This window comes from Lepus europaeus, chromosome 8 (assembly GCF_033115175.1).
Source record: "Lepus europaeus isolate LE1 chromosome 8, mLepTim1.pri, whole genome shotgun sequence".
Taxonomy (NCBI): domain Eukaryota; kingdom Metazoa; phylum Chordata; class Mammalia; order Lagomorpha; family Leporidae; genus Lepus; species Lepus europaeus.
The window spans coordinates 21,561,037-21,577,258 of NC_084834.1; the positions used below are offsets into that span (position 1 = coordinate 21,561,037).

Below are 16,222 nucleotides of genomic sequence, written 5' to 3' on the forward strand. Positions count from 1 at the left end.
TGTCATTTTTCTTTAATTTTTGCAAAAGCCTAATTTAAATCCACTCTATAATCACAGGCTTAATACACCACTAACCATAATATTCAACAAGTAAAAAGTAGAAAGACCACAGCTCCACAGGAGTAGAAACAAGGGCTAAAACCAACAATCAAGTCACAAGATGTCCACTTCATTCTTTCTTTCTAGACTCTTGATCACTATTCTCTGACCTTTCCAGGAACTGTCCTTCTGTAAAACTGCTAGGTCTGGCTCTGATTTGTCATTTCCAGTTATATGGCCTCATTACTAGGAATAAATCTGAATTAACTGACATGGAATAATGTTTATATTTTTTAAAATGCAGTATTTATCACAAAATTCAAAGACTCATATGCAGCAGAAACTAGGCAAGATGGTGTACAAGACACCAAGCATGACATTTGCATGAACTGTAGGATGTGTCAGGTGCTTTCAGGAACATTTTCTTATTTGATTAGATCCTTGCATATTCCTCAAAGTCTTTTATATGGGGAAATGGAGACTTATAGACACAAATGAATTAGCTGAAGCAACTCCACTAAAAATCTGCAGAAGCAATCCCCTAAATCAGGTTTTTAGATATGGGTTGTTTCTAAAATTTCATTGTTCTTTATAATGGAAGAAATAATTTTGCATGAGATAAGCCACAATTTGGAAAAAAATGAGAATTTTTACCAACCTAATGCTGAATGTTGTTTTTGTTCGTTTGTTTTCTATCACTTCCCTCAGAGAGAGAACTTCCTCATGGTTAACCAAGAATTCCACAAATTGCCTACAAATATTAAGCAGATAATCTCCACTGGTTATTGTTAGTATTATCAACTAAACATTGTGAGTAACCTCAGACACCACAGGGATTGTCGGGAAAGATAAATGCTTTGTTAAGATTCAAATACTAAGACTTCAGAATCAGTACTGGGATCAACCCCAAGTCTAATACATATTGATTTTACAATTTGGCTTGCAATCCACAGCTAGTACTGACCAAATATTGGTACTTTTCTGTACCATTCTACCCCTAGAAAGGCAGCGCACCAAGGACATATACACATCGGTGGATAGAAAGAGCAGAATAGAAGACATAGAGAATGCCAAGGCCCTTGGCACACGGTCTTGGGCAACCGCTGTCTGAGTTCAGTGTATTCACCTGTACCATGGTCAGCCCTGGCATCACAGATTGTGAGTAGGATCAAACGAGGGGAGCTGTGAATGCAGTTACAAATTGGAAAGCTACCGATAACTTAAAAATATTATTCCACTTGTAGAGTTTTAGAATTACATAGTCAGAAAGAAGTAAGTATGAAAAGAGACAAAAACACTATTCTTTCAACAAATATTTCCAGTGGGTCCAACATGCTTTCACATGTTTTCTTACAGAAGAATAAATGTCTATATGGATAAACTGATCGATGATTGTAGATAGGAAACATACTTTTGCCATTGGTTTACCTGTTTTATAAGATCTAATCTTTACATACTCTCTGTTTTTAAGGAAACGGGGTAGAATGTGATCTACAGAAATACTACAATTGTGTTTCCCCTCTACTTGGTAAGTGCTGTGCTTTACTTCCTTTATTTTCAGGATCTATATGAAGGTTGCCTAACACAAGACATTAAATCAGTACTATGAATAGCCTATACAGGAAACAGAAAATACACTAAAAGAAGGAGCTTATTAATTTTTGAACAGTAGTTTACATAAATATGGAAATTACACAGAGACACACACACAAATCCTCTGATTTCAAGACACATGTGATTTTAAAGATACACAGTGACAAAGCAATAGTAGATAATTTTAACTTTTATTTCTAAATCTCTATGTTGCTTTTAAAATTTTATAATTTCTATAATTAACATGTCCTTATTTTTTCTAATTCTGTAAATAAAACAAGCTTGCTCTGAGTACTTCAAACATTATGGAATAGAAAAGAAACCATCTGCGAACATGGACAATTTGACTTCCTCTTTTCTGAGTTTGATAACTTATAATTCTTTCTCCTCCATAATTAATCTTGCTAATATTTCCAGTTCTGTTCTGAAGAAGAGTCATAAAAATGGACATCCTTGCCTTTTTCCAGATCTGAGGGGAAATGCATTAAGCCTGATATTGACTGTTGATTTGCCATATATACTGGGTGTATGTTCAATAAATACGAACACATTGTATCAAAGAGACACTTGCACCACTATGTTTATAGCAGCACTGTTCACAATAGCCAAAATATGGAATCATCTAAGATGCCCATCATCAGATGAATGGATAAAGAAAATGTGGTATGTGTGTGTGTATATGTTTGCACAGGCATATACAATAGATTATTCAACTATAAAAATAATGTAATTCTCAAATTTGCATCAAAATGAATGCAACTGGAGAACATCATGTTGAATAAGACAAATACCACATGATCTCTCATATTATTTTAAAATTTTATTCATATGGGTGAAATTTTCCTCTATTTCTTTAAGGATTTATTTATTTATTTGAAAGTCAGAGTTACACAGAGATGGAGAGACAAAGAAAAAGGTCTTCTATCCCCTGGTTCACTCCCCGGAGATGATTCAGGCCAAAACCAGGAGCCAGGAGCTTTATCCGTGTCTCCCACATGGGTGACAGGGGCCCAAGCACTTCAACTATCCTCTGCTGACTTTTCCCAGGCCATTAGCAGGGAGTTAGATTGGAAGTGGAACAGGCAGGACAGGCACTGGTTCCCCTATAGAATTCTGATTTTGCAGGAAGCAGTTTTACCCACTATTCCACAACACCAGCCCCATCATACTTTGATATGATTATTGTTTATAGCCCTTTCCTATATTACCACTGATCTAGGATTTACTTTTTACCTGTTGATCTCTTTATTTAGTAGAGAATTAAGTCCTTGGCTATAATCTTAAGTAAAAATATGTTGTCTCAAAAACTAAAAAAGAAATAAGGAAAGATAAAAGGAAAGAAAGGGAGAGGTAAGGAGAAAAGTTAGGAGGGAGGAAAGGGGTAACGTTATATCCTTAGGATTGTAGCTATGACCTGCACTGAATCTGTTCTCTTTTAATATTATTACATTAACATGAAAAAGTAAAGCATAAAAAAAGAAATAAAAATCAGTAGAAGCAGCTGTATCACTCTGAAAATTACTCTCTTTGGGAAACATCCTTTCATTTATTCATTTCATTATACATGTATTATGCATAAATGTACCCATAACATTTCACATAAATGGAATTGTAACTATGCATGCCATATTTATTTGTGAAATTTATTCCCAAACAGTTAACTGTTGTTTATATACTTCTTATATTAACCCCCACTATTGCTACACTAGTATAATCTAGCATAAATTTCTCCATATTTATAGCTTCATATTTATGACTTTCATTCATGGATTGTTTTATTGAAAGAAGTCTCATTATATACCATTCTATAAAAATTGCTTATCTTACTCATTGTGAAAATATGTCGAGGACAGCACAGATTGTTTAAACAGGTTTGTTCATTTTAATTACTGTTAAATAGGATAAGATATTATTTTTAATAAATATAAAATATACATTATAAAAATATTATATATATATATATAGCTCACAAGCTAAGTAGGCAGAAGCTATATTACTGAATAAGATAATTGAAATTATTCTGGCAAATTTCTTCTGATTTTCTTTTCTTGATGGAGATTTGAATTGGGGAAATATATCCACACACACTTCTTCAGGGGCTGCTGTGGGCACAGGCGTCAGCAAAGTATTTTTGCCTGTGTGAGTGTATGAGTGTGTAAGACTGTGTGTATGTGAGTGTGGGGAGACTGGGAATTATCACCAATGGTCTTAAAGAACTAGGGGATGCATTAAAACAAAATCATGCCCTAAAGTGGTATCAAAATTGGAGGCTAGAGGCCAGAATTCTGCCTAGAGGGTAAGACACCAGTCAGAACGTCCGTGTGCCAGAGTACCTGGATTGCAATTGTGGCTCTGGTCATAGATCTCAGCTCTCTGCTAAGAAAAGCTTTCTGGAAGGCAGGGGTAACAGCACAGGGCTAGGTTCTTAGCACCTACGTAGGAGACTTGCATGGATTTCCCTGCTCCTGGCTTCAAGCCTGGCCAAGGCACAGCTATTGTAGGCATTTGGAGACTGAATTCTCTCTCTCTCTCTCTCTCTCTCTCTCTCTCTGTCTCCTTTCTCTCTTTATCCACCTATCTTTTTCTTTGCTTCTCAAATAAATTAAAAATGAAAAAAGAGACAAAAAACTTAGAATCTGGAAGAGAAGTTCAAAGATGATCATCAGTCAGAGTGTCCTGGTGAAGTGTGTGTTCACAAGAACAAAGATTTCAGGCTCAAAACCCAAGAGTGAGGAATAGTGAGAAAGAGCATTAGCAGTTCCAAGGGCTGAAGCTGGAGACAAAGTCTACTTCGCAGAGGCTTGTCCCAGGACCAATTCCTATGACTAGTGTGGTTGCCCTAAAGGGACTAAGAGGGACCAGAAGACAGAGAACCTCTGGAGCTGACTTGGAACTGTTAGGTCCACAGAAACAAGAGACTCCCAGCACCTGGCCACACAGTTCACAACACCACATCTGGAGACAAGTGTAGGGCAAAGTTCGGCTTGAGTCATGGACTTTCAGGATTTTTTTTTAAAGTTCCCCCAAAGTGGCAAACGTTTCATTACTTGCCATCTTTCTCCTGCCAAGTATCTGATATTTTCTGGAAATGTATCCAGGGACTTCCTAGAAGGATTGTCTCCTTTCTAGCAAGTATTTGAGCCCAGTGACTCAATGATTTCCAGGACAGCAACTCCTGTGTTTTACACTGTCTCCACTGCTGTGCTCAGAAAAGAGGAAAGTACTGATGAAATGGACACTTTGAGAAGCAAGAACTTTGAACAGCCCTTGTCTTGACTGTTGAGGAATTTTTTTTTCCTTTCTTTTCTTTTCTTTTATCTTATTTTACTTACCTTTTTTTCTTTCATACTAATGATTGAACTCTACTTAAAGTAGAGTTAACCATATCTGTGTAAGTTTAATTGAAAATAGATCATGGTTAAAAATGAGTGAGAATAAGAGAGGGAAGAGGAAGGGGGGTGGGAGTGTGGGTGGGAGGGTCGGCACTTTGGGAAGAATCACCATGATCCTAAAGTTGTAATTGTGAAATATATGAAGTTTGTAACTGTAAAGCTGTATAGTTCTGCATACATTCCTATGGACTTACTTCTAAGGGTACGGTTTAAACAAAGTCCCCTTAAGCTGGGTGGTAAAAACAGCATTTTAAGTGTTAAAGTGATCATGTAGATAGGATTAAGTGTTAAAAGGATCATATAAATAAGACTAAGTGTTTGGTAATAATAATAGAATTAAAAAGGAATGAATGCTCCAACATGGGAAGCAGTCCACACAGCAGACTCAGAGAATGACAATTGCCTTAAGTAGCACTCTAACCTCAGAATCAGCACTTAAGGCATTCTGGTCTGGCTAAAAAACCCAAGGGAGCATTTCAGGCATGGAAAACTAAGAAATTGTGGCAAAAATTTTTCTATATGAAGGACCTCTGTGGATGAGACCCCAGTGGGAAGAAGAGGGTTGTAGTTTCCTCTGAAGGAAAGTGAGAGCTTCCACTTTGACTATGGCCTTGTCTAAATACTGATGGAGATTGTGGTTCCAAAAAACTTCCATAGCTTAGGCAGCTCTTGTCAAGAGCCTTGGGTGATCACTGACAGCATACATAAGAGTGTTAATTGCTAAAGTAACAACAGGAGTCACTGTGCACTAACTCCCCATGCAGTCACTGTGCACTAACTTCTTGTTCTCAGTGTTGTATTACCAGACTTAATATTAAAACTTGTTCTCAAAGAATTACTTTGTTTTCATGTATTAGGTGGAGGATATTCTCATGTCTCACAATTATAGTAAAATTTAAGCACTTGCATTAACACTTGGGTTCTTCTTTAAAGATCATTAAGTTTCTAAATAAAAAAGAACTGTAATTGCCTTCAAGATGCAATGACTTTCAACAGGCCTTGTCTGGACTGTTGAGAAATAGCGGGGTTTTTTTTTTGTTGTTGTTGTTGTTTGTTTGTTTTCTATTTCTATCTTATACAAAGTGTTGAACTCTACCTAAAATAGAGTTAAATAAAGTTAAATGAAAATAGATTTAGTAAAAAAAACAAGACTGGGAACAAGAGAGGGGAAGAGGAAGAGGGGTGGGAGTGTGGGTGGAAGGGAGGGTATGGTGGGAAGAATTACTATGTTCCCAAAGTTGAATTTATGAAATGCATGAAAAAAAAGTATTGATTGGGGCCGCCACTCTCACATAGCAGGTAAAGTCACCGTCTGTAATGCTAGCATCCCATACAGATGGCAGTTCGAGTCCCGGCTGCTCCACTTCCCAACCAGCTCTCTGCTATGGCCTGGGAAAGCAAAGGAAGATAGCTCAGGCCCTTGGGCGCCTGCACCCATGTGGGAGACCTGGAAGAACTCCAGCCTCCTGGTTTCAGATCCACCCAGCTCCGGCCATTGTGGCCATTTGGAGAGTGAACCAGTGAATGGAAGACCTCTCTCTCTCTCTCTATGCCTCTTCCTCTCTGTAACTCTGCCTTTCAAATAAATAAATAAACCTTAAAAAAAAAAAAGTACTGATAGCACTTGCTAGGCACCTTTTTTTAACATGGAAAGTAAACTTACAAACTTAAAAAAAAAAAAGCATTATTCTCCATGCTGCTAATTTTTCCTCTTCTCTGAATGTGTTCCTCATTTTCATTTCAGACCACATTGAATTTAAGGAATTATGTACAGTGGGAACACATAATTCCAGCTGCCCTGTTTCTTGCGAAGAAACAGAATATCCTGCTACTATTTCTTACACCACTTTCCCAAGTCAAAAAGCTTTGAAGTATCTCTCTAAGAAGTTGAACCACAGCCAAGAATATATCAGGTAATTTTTTATTGATCTTATAAATGATTCATAATTAACATGACTTTTTTCTCTATTGGAAACTCTCAAACACTTAGGAAATGAAATTCTCATCAATTAAGAGAAATGACAGCTTGTGTCCCTAAGTTAACAATGAGAGAAAAGAATTGTTAAGTAAGATAAGGCACATCCTTCAACCCCTTAAATGTAATGGTGTGGAAGGAAAGATGAAGCTTGCCTGAGTGATTTGCTCATGACCAGACCTTTATTGCCTTAACTGGGGAAAGTAATAATGCTGACTAATATCCATTAACGTTTTAACATATGAAAATGTCCTTACCTCTATATTGCACAATTTGAAGCTTTCTGTAATTGTCTAAAGTAGATGGAGCAGAAATTATTATTCTCACTTTACAAAGGAGGAAATTGAAGCATGTCCCCTTTTAACTAAGTGTCCTGTCAAGATAGTCAAAGGCACAGAAAGAAGTTACGCCAACTTATGCAAATCTGGAAGGCAGTGGTGATGGCTCAGGTGACTGGGTTCTCACAACCCAACAGGGAGACCCGGTCTGAGTTCCTGGCACCAGGTTTCAGCTCTGGCTCAGCCACAGCTGTTTGACCCTGCTTTGACTCTGGTCCCCACCTCTTTTCCACAGAGATATATGATTCCAATTCTCCTCCGTAACTGAGAATTAAACTAGTTTTCTTTCTAGAAAACGCTAAGAAATTCTAAGTCATACGTCACACAGGATTCTTTCCTGTTTCATCAGGAAGCAACAGTAATATTTCTCATCTTGGGAATTTACATTCTTAGCCTTAGGATCTGAAATAGCAAAGCAATATATTAGTATTTATGCATGTATCTATTAAAATAACAATGTGTTAGAGCTGATTTATATTTGCACAGCAATTCCCTAACTTGAAACTATGTTTTGACTTCAGTTTTGAGTGGGTATTTGTTTTAGTAAAATAAAAAACATTGCTCTCATATCAATGCCAAGCCAGTAAGCTGGTCTTTCCAAATTAGAAAGGAAAATGTTTTAATTAAGATAGGACTGATAGGGTGTCATTTTGAACACTGAGAGAAGGCGAGCTAGAAAATCTGCACTATGCTTTTGTTTACACTTTTGCCTCCAGCAGCACGATATTTTAAAAATGTGACTTAGAAGGCCACTTTGAACTGTTTAATATGCCGAGAATTTAGGCCTGGGTTGGAGATATACAGGTGAATCAGAAAAGAAATCCATCTATAAAACAATATAATCACAGAAAACACTGTACTTTTTTTCTTAAAAGTCAGAATATATTAAAAGCTCTCCAATTAATCCTATCACATAATTAACACATACTGACCTTCCATGATGGTGAATTTGGGGTGCTGTTAACAGGGAGACTAAGGCATGTAACTGAACAAAGGCAGGTAGATGGAGGAGTTGCCCGAGTCCCAGACAGAGACACCCAGAACTCAAACATACAATGAAGAAGTCATTGTACTGACACTGGAAAAGTTGTAAATGAGAACACACATTTTTAGTTTGACAGGAGACCAGGGTGGCCTGGGACAGTTCCTGTCCTGGCAGTTCTACTTCCCAACCAGCTCCCAGCTAATGGCCTGGGAAAAACAGCAGAAGATGGCTCAAGTGCTTGGGACCCTGTATGCACATGGGAGACGTGGATGAAGCCCTGGCTCTTGATTTTGTCCTGGCCCAGTGCTGGCCATTGCCACCATCTGGGGAGTAAACCAGCAGAAGATCTCTGACTCTCTCTCTCTCTCTCTCTCTAACTCTTTAAAATAAATTAATTAATTTAAAAAAATAAACAAATAAACAAACAAAAAAAGCCCTAAGCATCAGGAAGCCTTCAAAGGAAGCACTCCCTAACTAAATCACAAGGGCTGAATGTGACAATTTCAGGGGCAGAAATTAGCCCCAGCCTTCGACCACATCAGGGTGTTAGGTGACGGGTGCTGAACGTCATTAAATAATAAGAAACTCACCTGGACTGAAGCAGGCAGTGAGGAGATGAAGATGAAGGTAAACTGTAGCCAAAGTTGGTCATTAGTCAAACAAATGAATTTTTAAAAAGATTTATATTTTAAAGTAACATATTTTATAATAAAAAGTCATAAATTGGTATGCTGTGTGCAAAACCAATCCATTCCCCTTCATGCAGCACTCATGTTCAGGCACCTGCAAGCATTTCCTGAGCATTTTGTAATGTAATGAAGCCTCATTTTTTCTTTGCTCTCTTTGGCCTTATTATTTATTTTATAATTATGCCTCTTCTGATAGAAACAAATATTATTTGATTTAAGTATTAAAGAATTTCATTCTCACCAGCTGGCAGATACAATGGGGTAAATCTCATAATACTTTTGTGGGGGACAAATTTATCTTCTCTCTAACACAGAGAATAAAGCTTGGAAATGATCATGAATATTGTGCTTGGGAGAGTCAACGGTACTATCAGTGTACGTGAAAATTAGGAGCATAATTATGGACAAAAAGATTGAAATATTACTGAAATGTATGGCCTTCCAAGACAACTTTATTATTTTCTTTACTTTGGTGACTACTTTATTATTTGTCAACATTACTATATCTCCTGATTATCTTTTCAAACACAGTACATTCTTTTGTCACCCAGGGTTAAACCAATGGAAATTAAGTAAATATATTAATAATGTGTTTCAAATTAATTATGATTGGGCTTATTGATTTTAAAGACTATAAAAACCAAGGAGAGTGTTTTACAACCATGTTCCTAGATATATTAAAGAACATCATGTGATTCTGGGAAATACTAGTAATAGGATCCATTCCTAATGACAGTGATTATTATCTGAAAATCATGAAGGTGTTGGGTTCCACCTTAGCTCATTACTCAGATTAATATTTTATCTATTTATTTATTAGAATAATCTTTAATTTGTTCCCTTATGTGTTCATGTTATAAATATATAATGAGCACCTGTTATGTGTAATATTCAAGAAATGTTCTAGGCATTAGAGATCCTCAGTGTATGAAAGACAAAACTCTGTCTCATTGCACCTATTTTCACTGGGGTAGAAATGGACAATCAATGTATAGAGGCATGTTAGAAGATCGTAGGGAAGGCAACACAAAAGCTGGTGGCAGTGTTGTAGATTATGATCAGGAAAGAAAAAACATCTAAACAGTGGTTCGCAAAATTCCATGGAGGAGCTTTCCTTACAGTGTCCTGGGGAGACTGGGATGGGGAAGCTGGAGTGGAGGAAAGGTTGAACAGAAGAGACATGGTTTGTCGAGTTAAGGGAGGATAGCTTGGCTATTGTGTAAAGAACAGAAGGTATGTATTTGTTGAAGTGGATGCATTAAAAATGGAAGTCAAAGACCAGTCAGAAACATTTGCAAAACTGTAGGGAGAATTCATGGAGATTTGGGCAGAGATGGTAGTGTGGAGTGGAGTGAAAAGTACTAAGACTCTAGATACATGAATATTTTGAAAGTAAGACAGAATTTCATGCAGGGTTGGCTATGAATTGTGAGATTTTACATTATAGCTAGGGGAAATACCCAGAGTTCAGCTTGGGAAATATTATATTTGAAATATCTGTTAGGTATCCAAATAAAAATACCTGGATGCCATAACTGTGTCACTGAAGGTCAAGGTGGAAGTCTTGGCTGGAGAGGGTCAGGGTCTCTTAGAACAAACACCTATTATTTTATAGCAGTGTTTTCCACTCTGATCACGTGTGATGATTTCTAGAAGACATTAAGAAACAGGGTCTTTGCCCACTTATATATCCATGGCATAGAGTAAATGACTAATATTTATTGAGTACTAATACGGACCATATTGTATGCCAATTCTTTATTATATTATTCAACTTCTCCTCTCCATAACCCTCTATCCTGCAGCAGATGAGGAAATCATGACTCAGGTAAACAAAGTGAGTTCCCTAGGGTTGTGTAAGCAGCAAAGAATAGAACAAGTACTTGAATTAAAATTAAATACACCCTTAAACGTTTGTAAATACTTGACGCAGTAGGCAGTTCTGCCTACTCAGCAGATATTCTGATTGAATGCCTTTTTTAGAATTTCTCAGGAATGAAACGTCAAAAAAGTATTAGATTTCAGGAAAGGATCTTTTTCCTAAAAACCCAGCTAAAAAAAGCTGCCTCCTAAATGTGCTATTTGTAATTAATGTTGAATACAATGCCATACATAGCATTTGAACCCAAAAGTGAATACTACCTTCCACCAGATGGGATTTAAAAGTTATGCTGCTTGAAATAAGATTCCTTAAAATCATGACATAACATAGACCAAATTTGATCATTGTTACAAGGTGATTATTCAAATCTTTGAAATAAGCACATATTTAAATAACCCATAGCTCTTAATAAAAATTCAGCTGTTTTTGAACAATTAGAATTTAACAGACATCAAGAGAACATAGTAGATTACTTTAACACATTGCTTTAACAGAGCATCAGAGTTTAATTCTATGTCAAAGAGAAATTGAGCTTCCTGTGATCTTTTGCTGTGAGGTTTCCTTCCTTTACTTTCTTTCATATTGGTGACCATGTTTCTGTGTTTCTGTGTGTAACACATCTTTAAGCATCTTTTGCAGGGCAGGATGAGTGGCAACAAATTCTTTCAGTTTCTGTTTGCTATGAATTTTGGATTTTGAGCCTTCTTGGCATTCTTGACAGGCATTCAAAAAATCAAAGTTTCCAACAATCTGGTCTCTAAAATTTCCAGTAAATCCTGGACTTTGGTTTTTCCAGTTTGGGCCCAACTGAAAAAATCGAAGGACCTATGTCTCTCATCTTATAGAGACACCGACTAATCAGGCTATTTGGATTATTTTAGAAGTACTGTCAAGATGTGATGTGGTACCAAACTTTAAGTTTCTATAATGGAAAATGCTATTAATACAAATGTTTGAGAATTAAAAAGTCTAATGATCTTGTGTTACTAGACATGAGAGTTATCTTAATGAGAAAGCCCCAGAGGCCTAAAGGGTTAAATAATTGTAAAATCCTACAGGTGCTTTCAAAAATACTGTGAAGTAAGCAAGTGCCTCTTGTTGGCTGATGAGTTTATAATTTTAAACATGGCGACTTAAAGTCTTTTGTCATCCACAGTTATATATGATTTGCTGCTCATAAAACTGAAGCGTTGTTGGTTCTGTGTTTAGCTGTCCTCCTATAGGTTCCTATGGACTTTTTCCAGCCACTTCTATTGTATTCAGTACTTTGGGATGGCTCTGTAAACAGATGAAGCCAATAATGTATTAACAGTACCAACTGAAAGTATGGTTAACTGAGGTTACTAAAAACAAAAAGCAATTCAAATCAATTGGCAATCTACAAAAAGAGTTAAAGATTTTAAAAGCTATTAATAAAATTGCTATATTGGTCTACTATGCTTTGTTATATGTGTGTACATATTGTATGTCCACATGGGGAAATTTTATTAAGAGTTTTATTTTAAATGGCTTATAGATAAGATTGTCCATAAATTTAAGCTGCTAAAATCAATCAAAGATACATTTTAATTTGTGTGACCTGAATCTGTGTATCATATGTTTTAAACTTGTTGGTAGAAAGAAACTAAAAATATTTTATATGGTTGTGCTTAAGTTTACTGGTTAAACAAACTACACCATGTTAGATATTTAAGAGGTGTTTTCAAATACATGATTCTTAAAATTTATAGAAGGCATTGGACCTTCTGGTAAATGTTTTCTTAAGTTGTTATCTAATGGTTGAAACTGTTTGCTAAGTATTCATGTGATATTGCTATTGTCAGCAAGCGATCTAGGACTTGCTCCCTCATTTCTCTATTCTAAGCCCAACTTGTTCTTTCGTTTCTCTATTCTCTTCAAGGTAGGAAACTAATTCTATTATGAAGGAATCTGTAGGACGCACAATTTAATCTTTAGACCTTATAAAAGAGATGGCTAACATTTTTCTGTAATAGCATAGCCAAAATAAGAACTTAAATAATAATCTCATAGCTAGTTTCTCTTCGCCATCAGTAAAGTATACAGTAAATAGAAAAAACCTCCCTTTCAGACCAAAGGGAAAGAAAGTTTTAAAGTGAGAATATAATTTTCAGCATGGGCATTGTTCACCTTAGAAAAACTACTACAGAACATGCCTGTGAATATAGACTTGTAGTTCAGGCCACAGAAGATTAGAGATGGGACACGGGCACTCCCTTGACTTGCATCCTCTGGTCTGCTTTAACACAAACCAGGAGGAAAAGAAAGCTCGGCATCATAAGCAATGGTGGCAGGCCTATTAATGGCTGATATGTACAGTGATCTGCCCTCAAGGAGACCCAACAGGCCAGTCCACTGCAGTGGCTTTCAAAGTGGTAAGCCTGGGCTTCAGCAGAAGTCAGCTTGTGAAGAGCCCTGGCAGCTCTGCCAAGAGTTGGATCACTGGAAATGGACCTGCCCTGGAGTCGAAGGATGCCCAGGTCAGAGCCACAGATCTTATTGGCTCCAAGCTGAAAAGCCCTTCACTCAGCCCAACTTCCAAAGTGACCACTGCAGCTGAGGGGATGGTCAAGTAGGGTCAGCAACATTGCAGGCAGAACTGTAAATTGCTCGTTAGAGATGCCCCCTGCCTTTACCTGGCCAGCTCTCCTCCCAGGCCAGCCAAGTAATGAAAGTCAACAGAGTGCCTTCCCCTAGGAGGTTCACACCTCCCTTAGGATATACCCCATGTGAAGAGATAGCTAGGTCTGGGCCTCTGAACTTACAAGGCCTAAAGCCCACCAAATTATTATCAAGCCCCTTCTATCAGGTTCTATTTGCCTCTCAATCAGAAAACTTAATTGTAGCTTAGACAGCACCTTTCTTAGCTCCTCTAATAATGACTCTGTCCTTTGTTCTAGACCCTGTCTAGCGCACTTGGGCCTCATCCCTTTGTAATCATAACCTCTACTCTACCACCAATGGCTCTACTCCCAACCTGTGTGTGCTGATGGTCCTCTTCCCCACTTAATGCTGTATAATTGTTCAAACCTGGTAAATGCCACTCTTAGGATCATTGGTTACTATCCTCACTCTGTCTTTTATGACCTTGTCTAAATATGATCAGAGTTGGCAAACTTGGAAGGCTTCCATAGCCTTGGCAACTCATGACAACAGCCTAGGGATATTTACTGGCACCATAAACTAGAGTGTCAATTTGTTGGGTCAACAACAGGAGCCACTGTGCACTTGCTCCTCATGTGGGATCTCTGTCCTTAATGTGCTGTACATTGTGATTTAATGCTATAACTAGTACTCAAACAGTATGTTTCACTTTGTGTTTCTATGTGGGTGCAAACTGTTGAAATCTTTATACTAAATTGATCTTCTGTATATAAAGAGAATTGAAAATGAATCTTGATGTGAGTGGAAGGGGAGAGGGAGTGGGAGAGGGGAGGGTTGTGGGTGGGAGGGAAATTATGGGAGGGGGAAGCCATTGTAATCCATAAGCTGTACACTGGAAATTTATATTCATTAAATAAAAGTTTAAAAAAAGAAAAATAAAATAAAAGTTATGCTGAAAATCATGACTATGTTAACTCACCTTTTAATCCCTAGGGAGAATTTTGTGCACATTGAAATAAACTATAGTGACTTAAACTATAAGATAACCCAGCAGCAAAAAGCAGTGAGTGTGCCTGAGTTACTAGGTAAGTGCTATTTGGTTGTTCCTAATTTTCTGTTAGCTTTTTTTCTCTTCCTGAGTTGAGATTTCACTTATCAATGGAGGAAAAATAATTAGCAAAATTTCCACTTGTCAGCTATAGGGATATATCAAAGTGTTTGCAAAGATCAAATGCAAAAATGAATTTATTTGGGGACAAAAAAATGAAATTTTTGTATATGAGAGGTCTTCAAACATTTCATGAAAATGTGTGAGAGGAAAAGACTATGCACGGATTTCAAAATTTTTTACACTGAAATAAACTTAATCTTTTAATTATGTTTTCCCCACATTTGTTGAAGTGTCCTTGTTTATAAATCCGATACTTCTCCACTCTCTGGCAAACACTTCAAACCAGCCTCACTGATCTGAAGAGAGGCTGAGGTTACTCATCTCAGACTCACACTCACGTTTCACTGTCCTTTCAGAGTATCCTGATCGTCAGGTAACAATCACAGAGTCTCTCAGCAATCCCATGTCTGCCACCTCCCGCCTGCACCTCCACCCAGAGTTCCACACCAGAGAGAGTTAAAAGGAAGAACCTGAGTGGCCAAGATTAGCCATTTAGTTAGCGAGCACTATCTGCTCACTCTCAGGATACAGTCCTTAATTAACTTCATCACTGCTTTGCTAGCTGGTATTGCCTACTGGAGGAAGCTATGGAGGTGAGAGAATTGGCCAAGAGAGTCAGAAGAAGCGACAGTCATCAGATCTGACAGCTGAGACCCTGTATAGCGAGGAGGAAATGTCCCAATTCCTGGAAGCTCTTAGAGAAGCCAAGCCTTCATTAACACACTTTACAAATAGCATGACCCTGAGAATGGCTCAGAGCAATGAGATAAAGACTAATAACGTGATCGGTTTCATAAGACAGTGCTAGAGTGATCAAATTTCCAGGGACAAAAGGTAAAAGGGTGATTGCCAAGGGCTGCAGAGAGGAGGGGATGAACAGCTACTGTTGAAAGGGGTTCAACTGATGAAGGTTAGAAGTTCTTTGGAGCTGGGTGACTGCTTGGGACAGATACATCCGTATTGTAGTGCCTAGGTTCAAGCCCCAGCTCCACTCCAGATTCCAGCTTTCTGCTAATGTGCACCCTGGAGGCTGCAGGTGAATGGCTCAGGTATTGGGTCCCTGCCACCCACATGGGAGACCTGGATAGAAATGTTTGGCTCCTGGGTTCAGCCTGCCCCAGACCTGACTGTTGTGGGTGTTCGAGGTGTGAACCAGAAAATGAGGGTACACACATTCTCTCTCCCCAACCCCCAACTCAAATAAATAGCAATTAAAAAAAGAGAGATGAATGATGATTATGGGTACACAGCAGTGTGTACTTAGTGCCACAGACTGCACACTTAAAAATGGTTCAAAATGTAAATTTCACATTATATATATTTTAGTATAATAAATACCCAGATAATGAAGATAGAGACTTAAAAACATTTTAAAGGCACAGCTGTGTTAATATATTTTTGTTAGATAAAATATTATAAATGCTCAGAAAAAGACAAAGTTTGTTGTAACCCAAATTACTCAGAAATTTATTTTCTGGAAAACCACATGACCCAGTCATGTCATCTGAATGTCCAATTTATACTCTTCATTTAACA

At 37.5% G+C, this 16,222-nt stretch overlaps 2 protein-coding genes across 2 annotated transcripts in view; both read left to right on the forward strand.

The window, feature by feature from the left end:
* LOC133765234 (ATP-binding cassette sub-family E member 1-like) overlaps nt 1–16,222 on the forward strand; it is a 1,116,285-nt gene that overhangs the window by 128,008 nt on the left and 972,055 nt on the right. The gene's annotated exons all lie outside the window — the stretch shown is intronic.
* Nucleotides 1–16,222, forward strand: part of ASIC5 (acid sensing ion channel subunit family member 5) — a 39,035-nt gene that overhangs the window by 21,968 nt on the left and 845 nt on the right. The window contains exons 7-9 of the mRNA XM_062199320.1: nt 1,511–1,567; nt 6,769–6,937; nt 14,509–14,600. Coding sequence (XP_062055304.1) covers nt 1,511–1,567; nt 6,769–6,937; nt 14,509–14,600 — 318 coding nt within the window. The remainder of the gene's footprint in view (nt 1–1,510; nt 1,568–6,768; nt 6,938–14,508; nt 14,601–16,222) is intronic.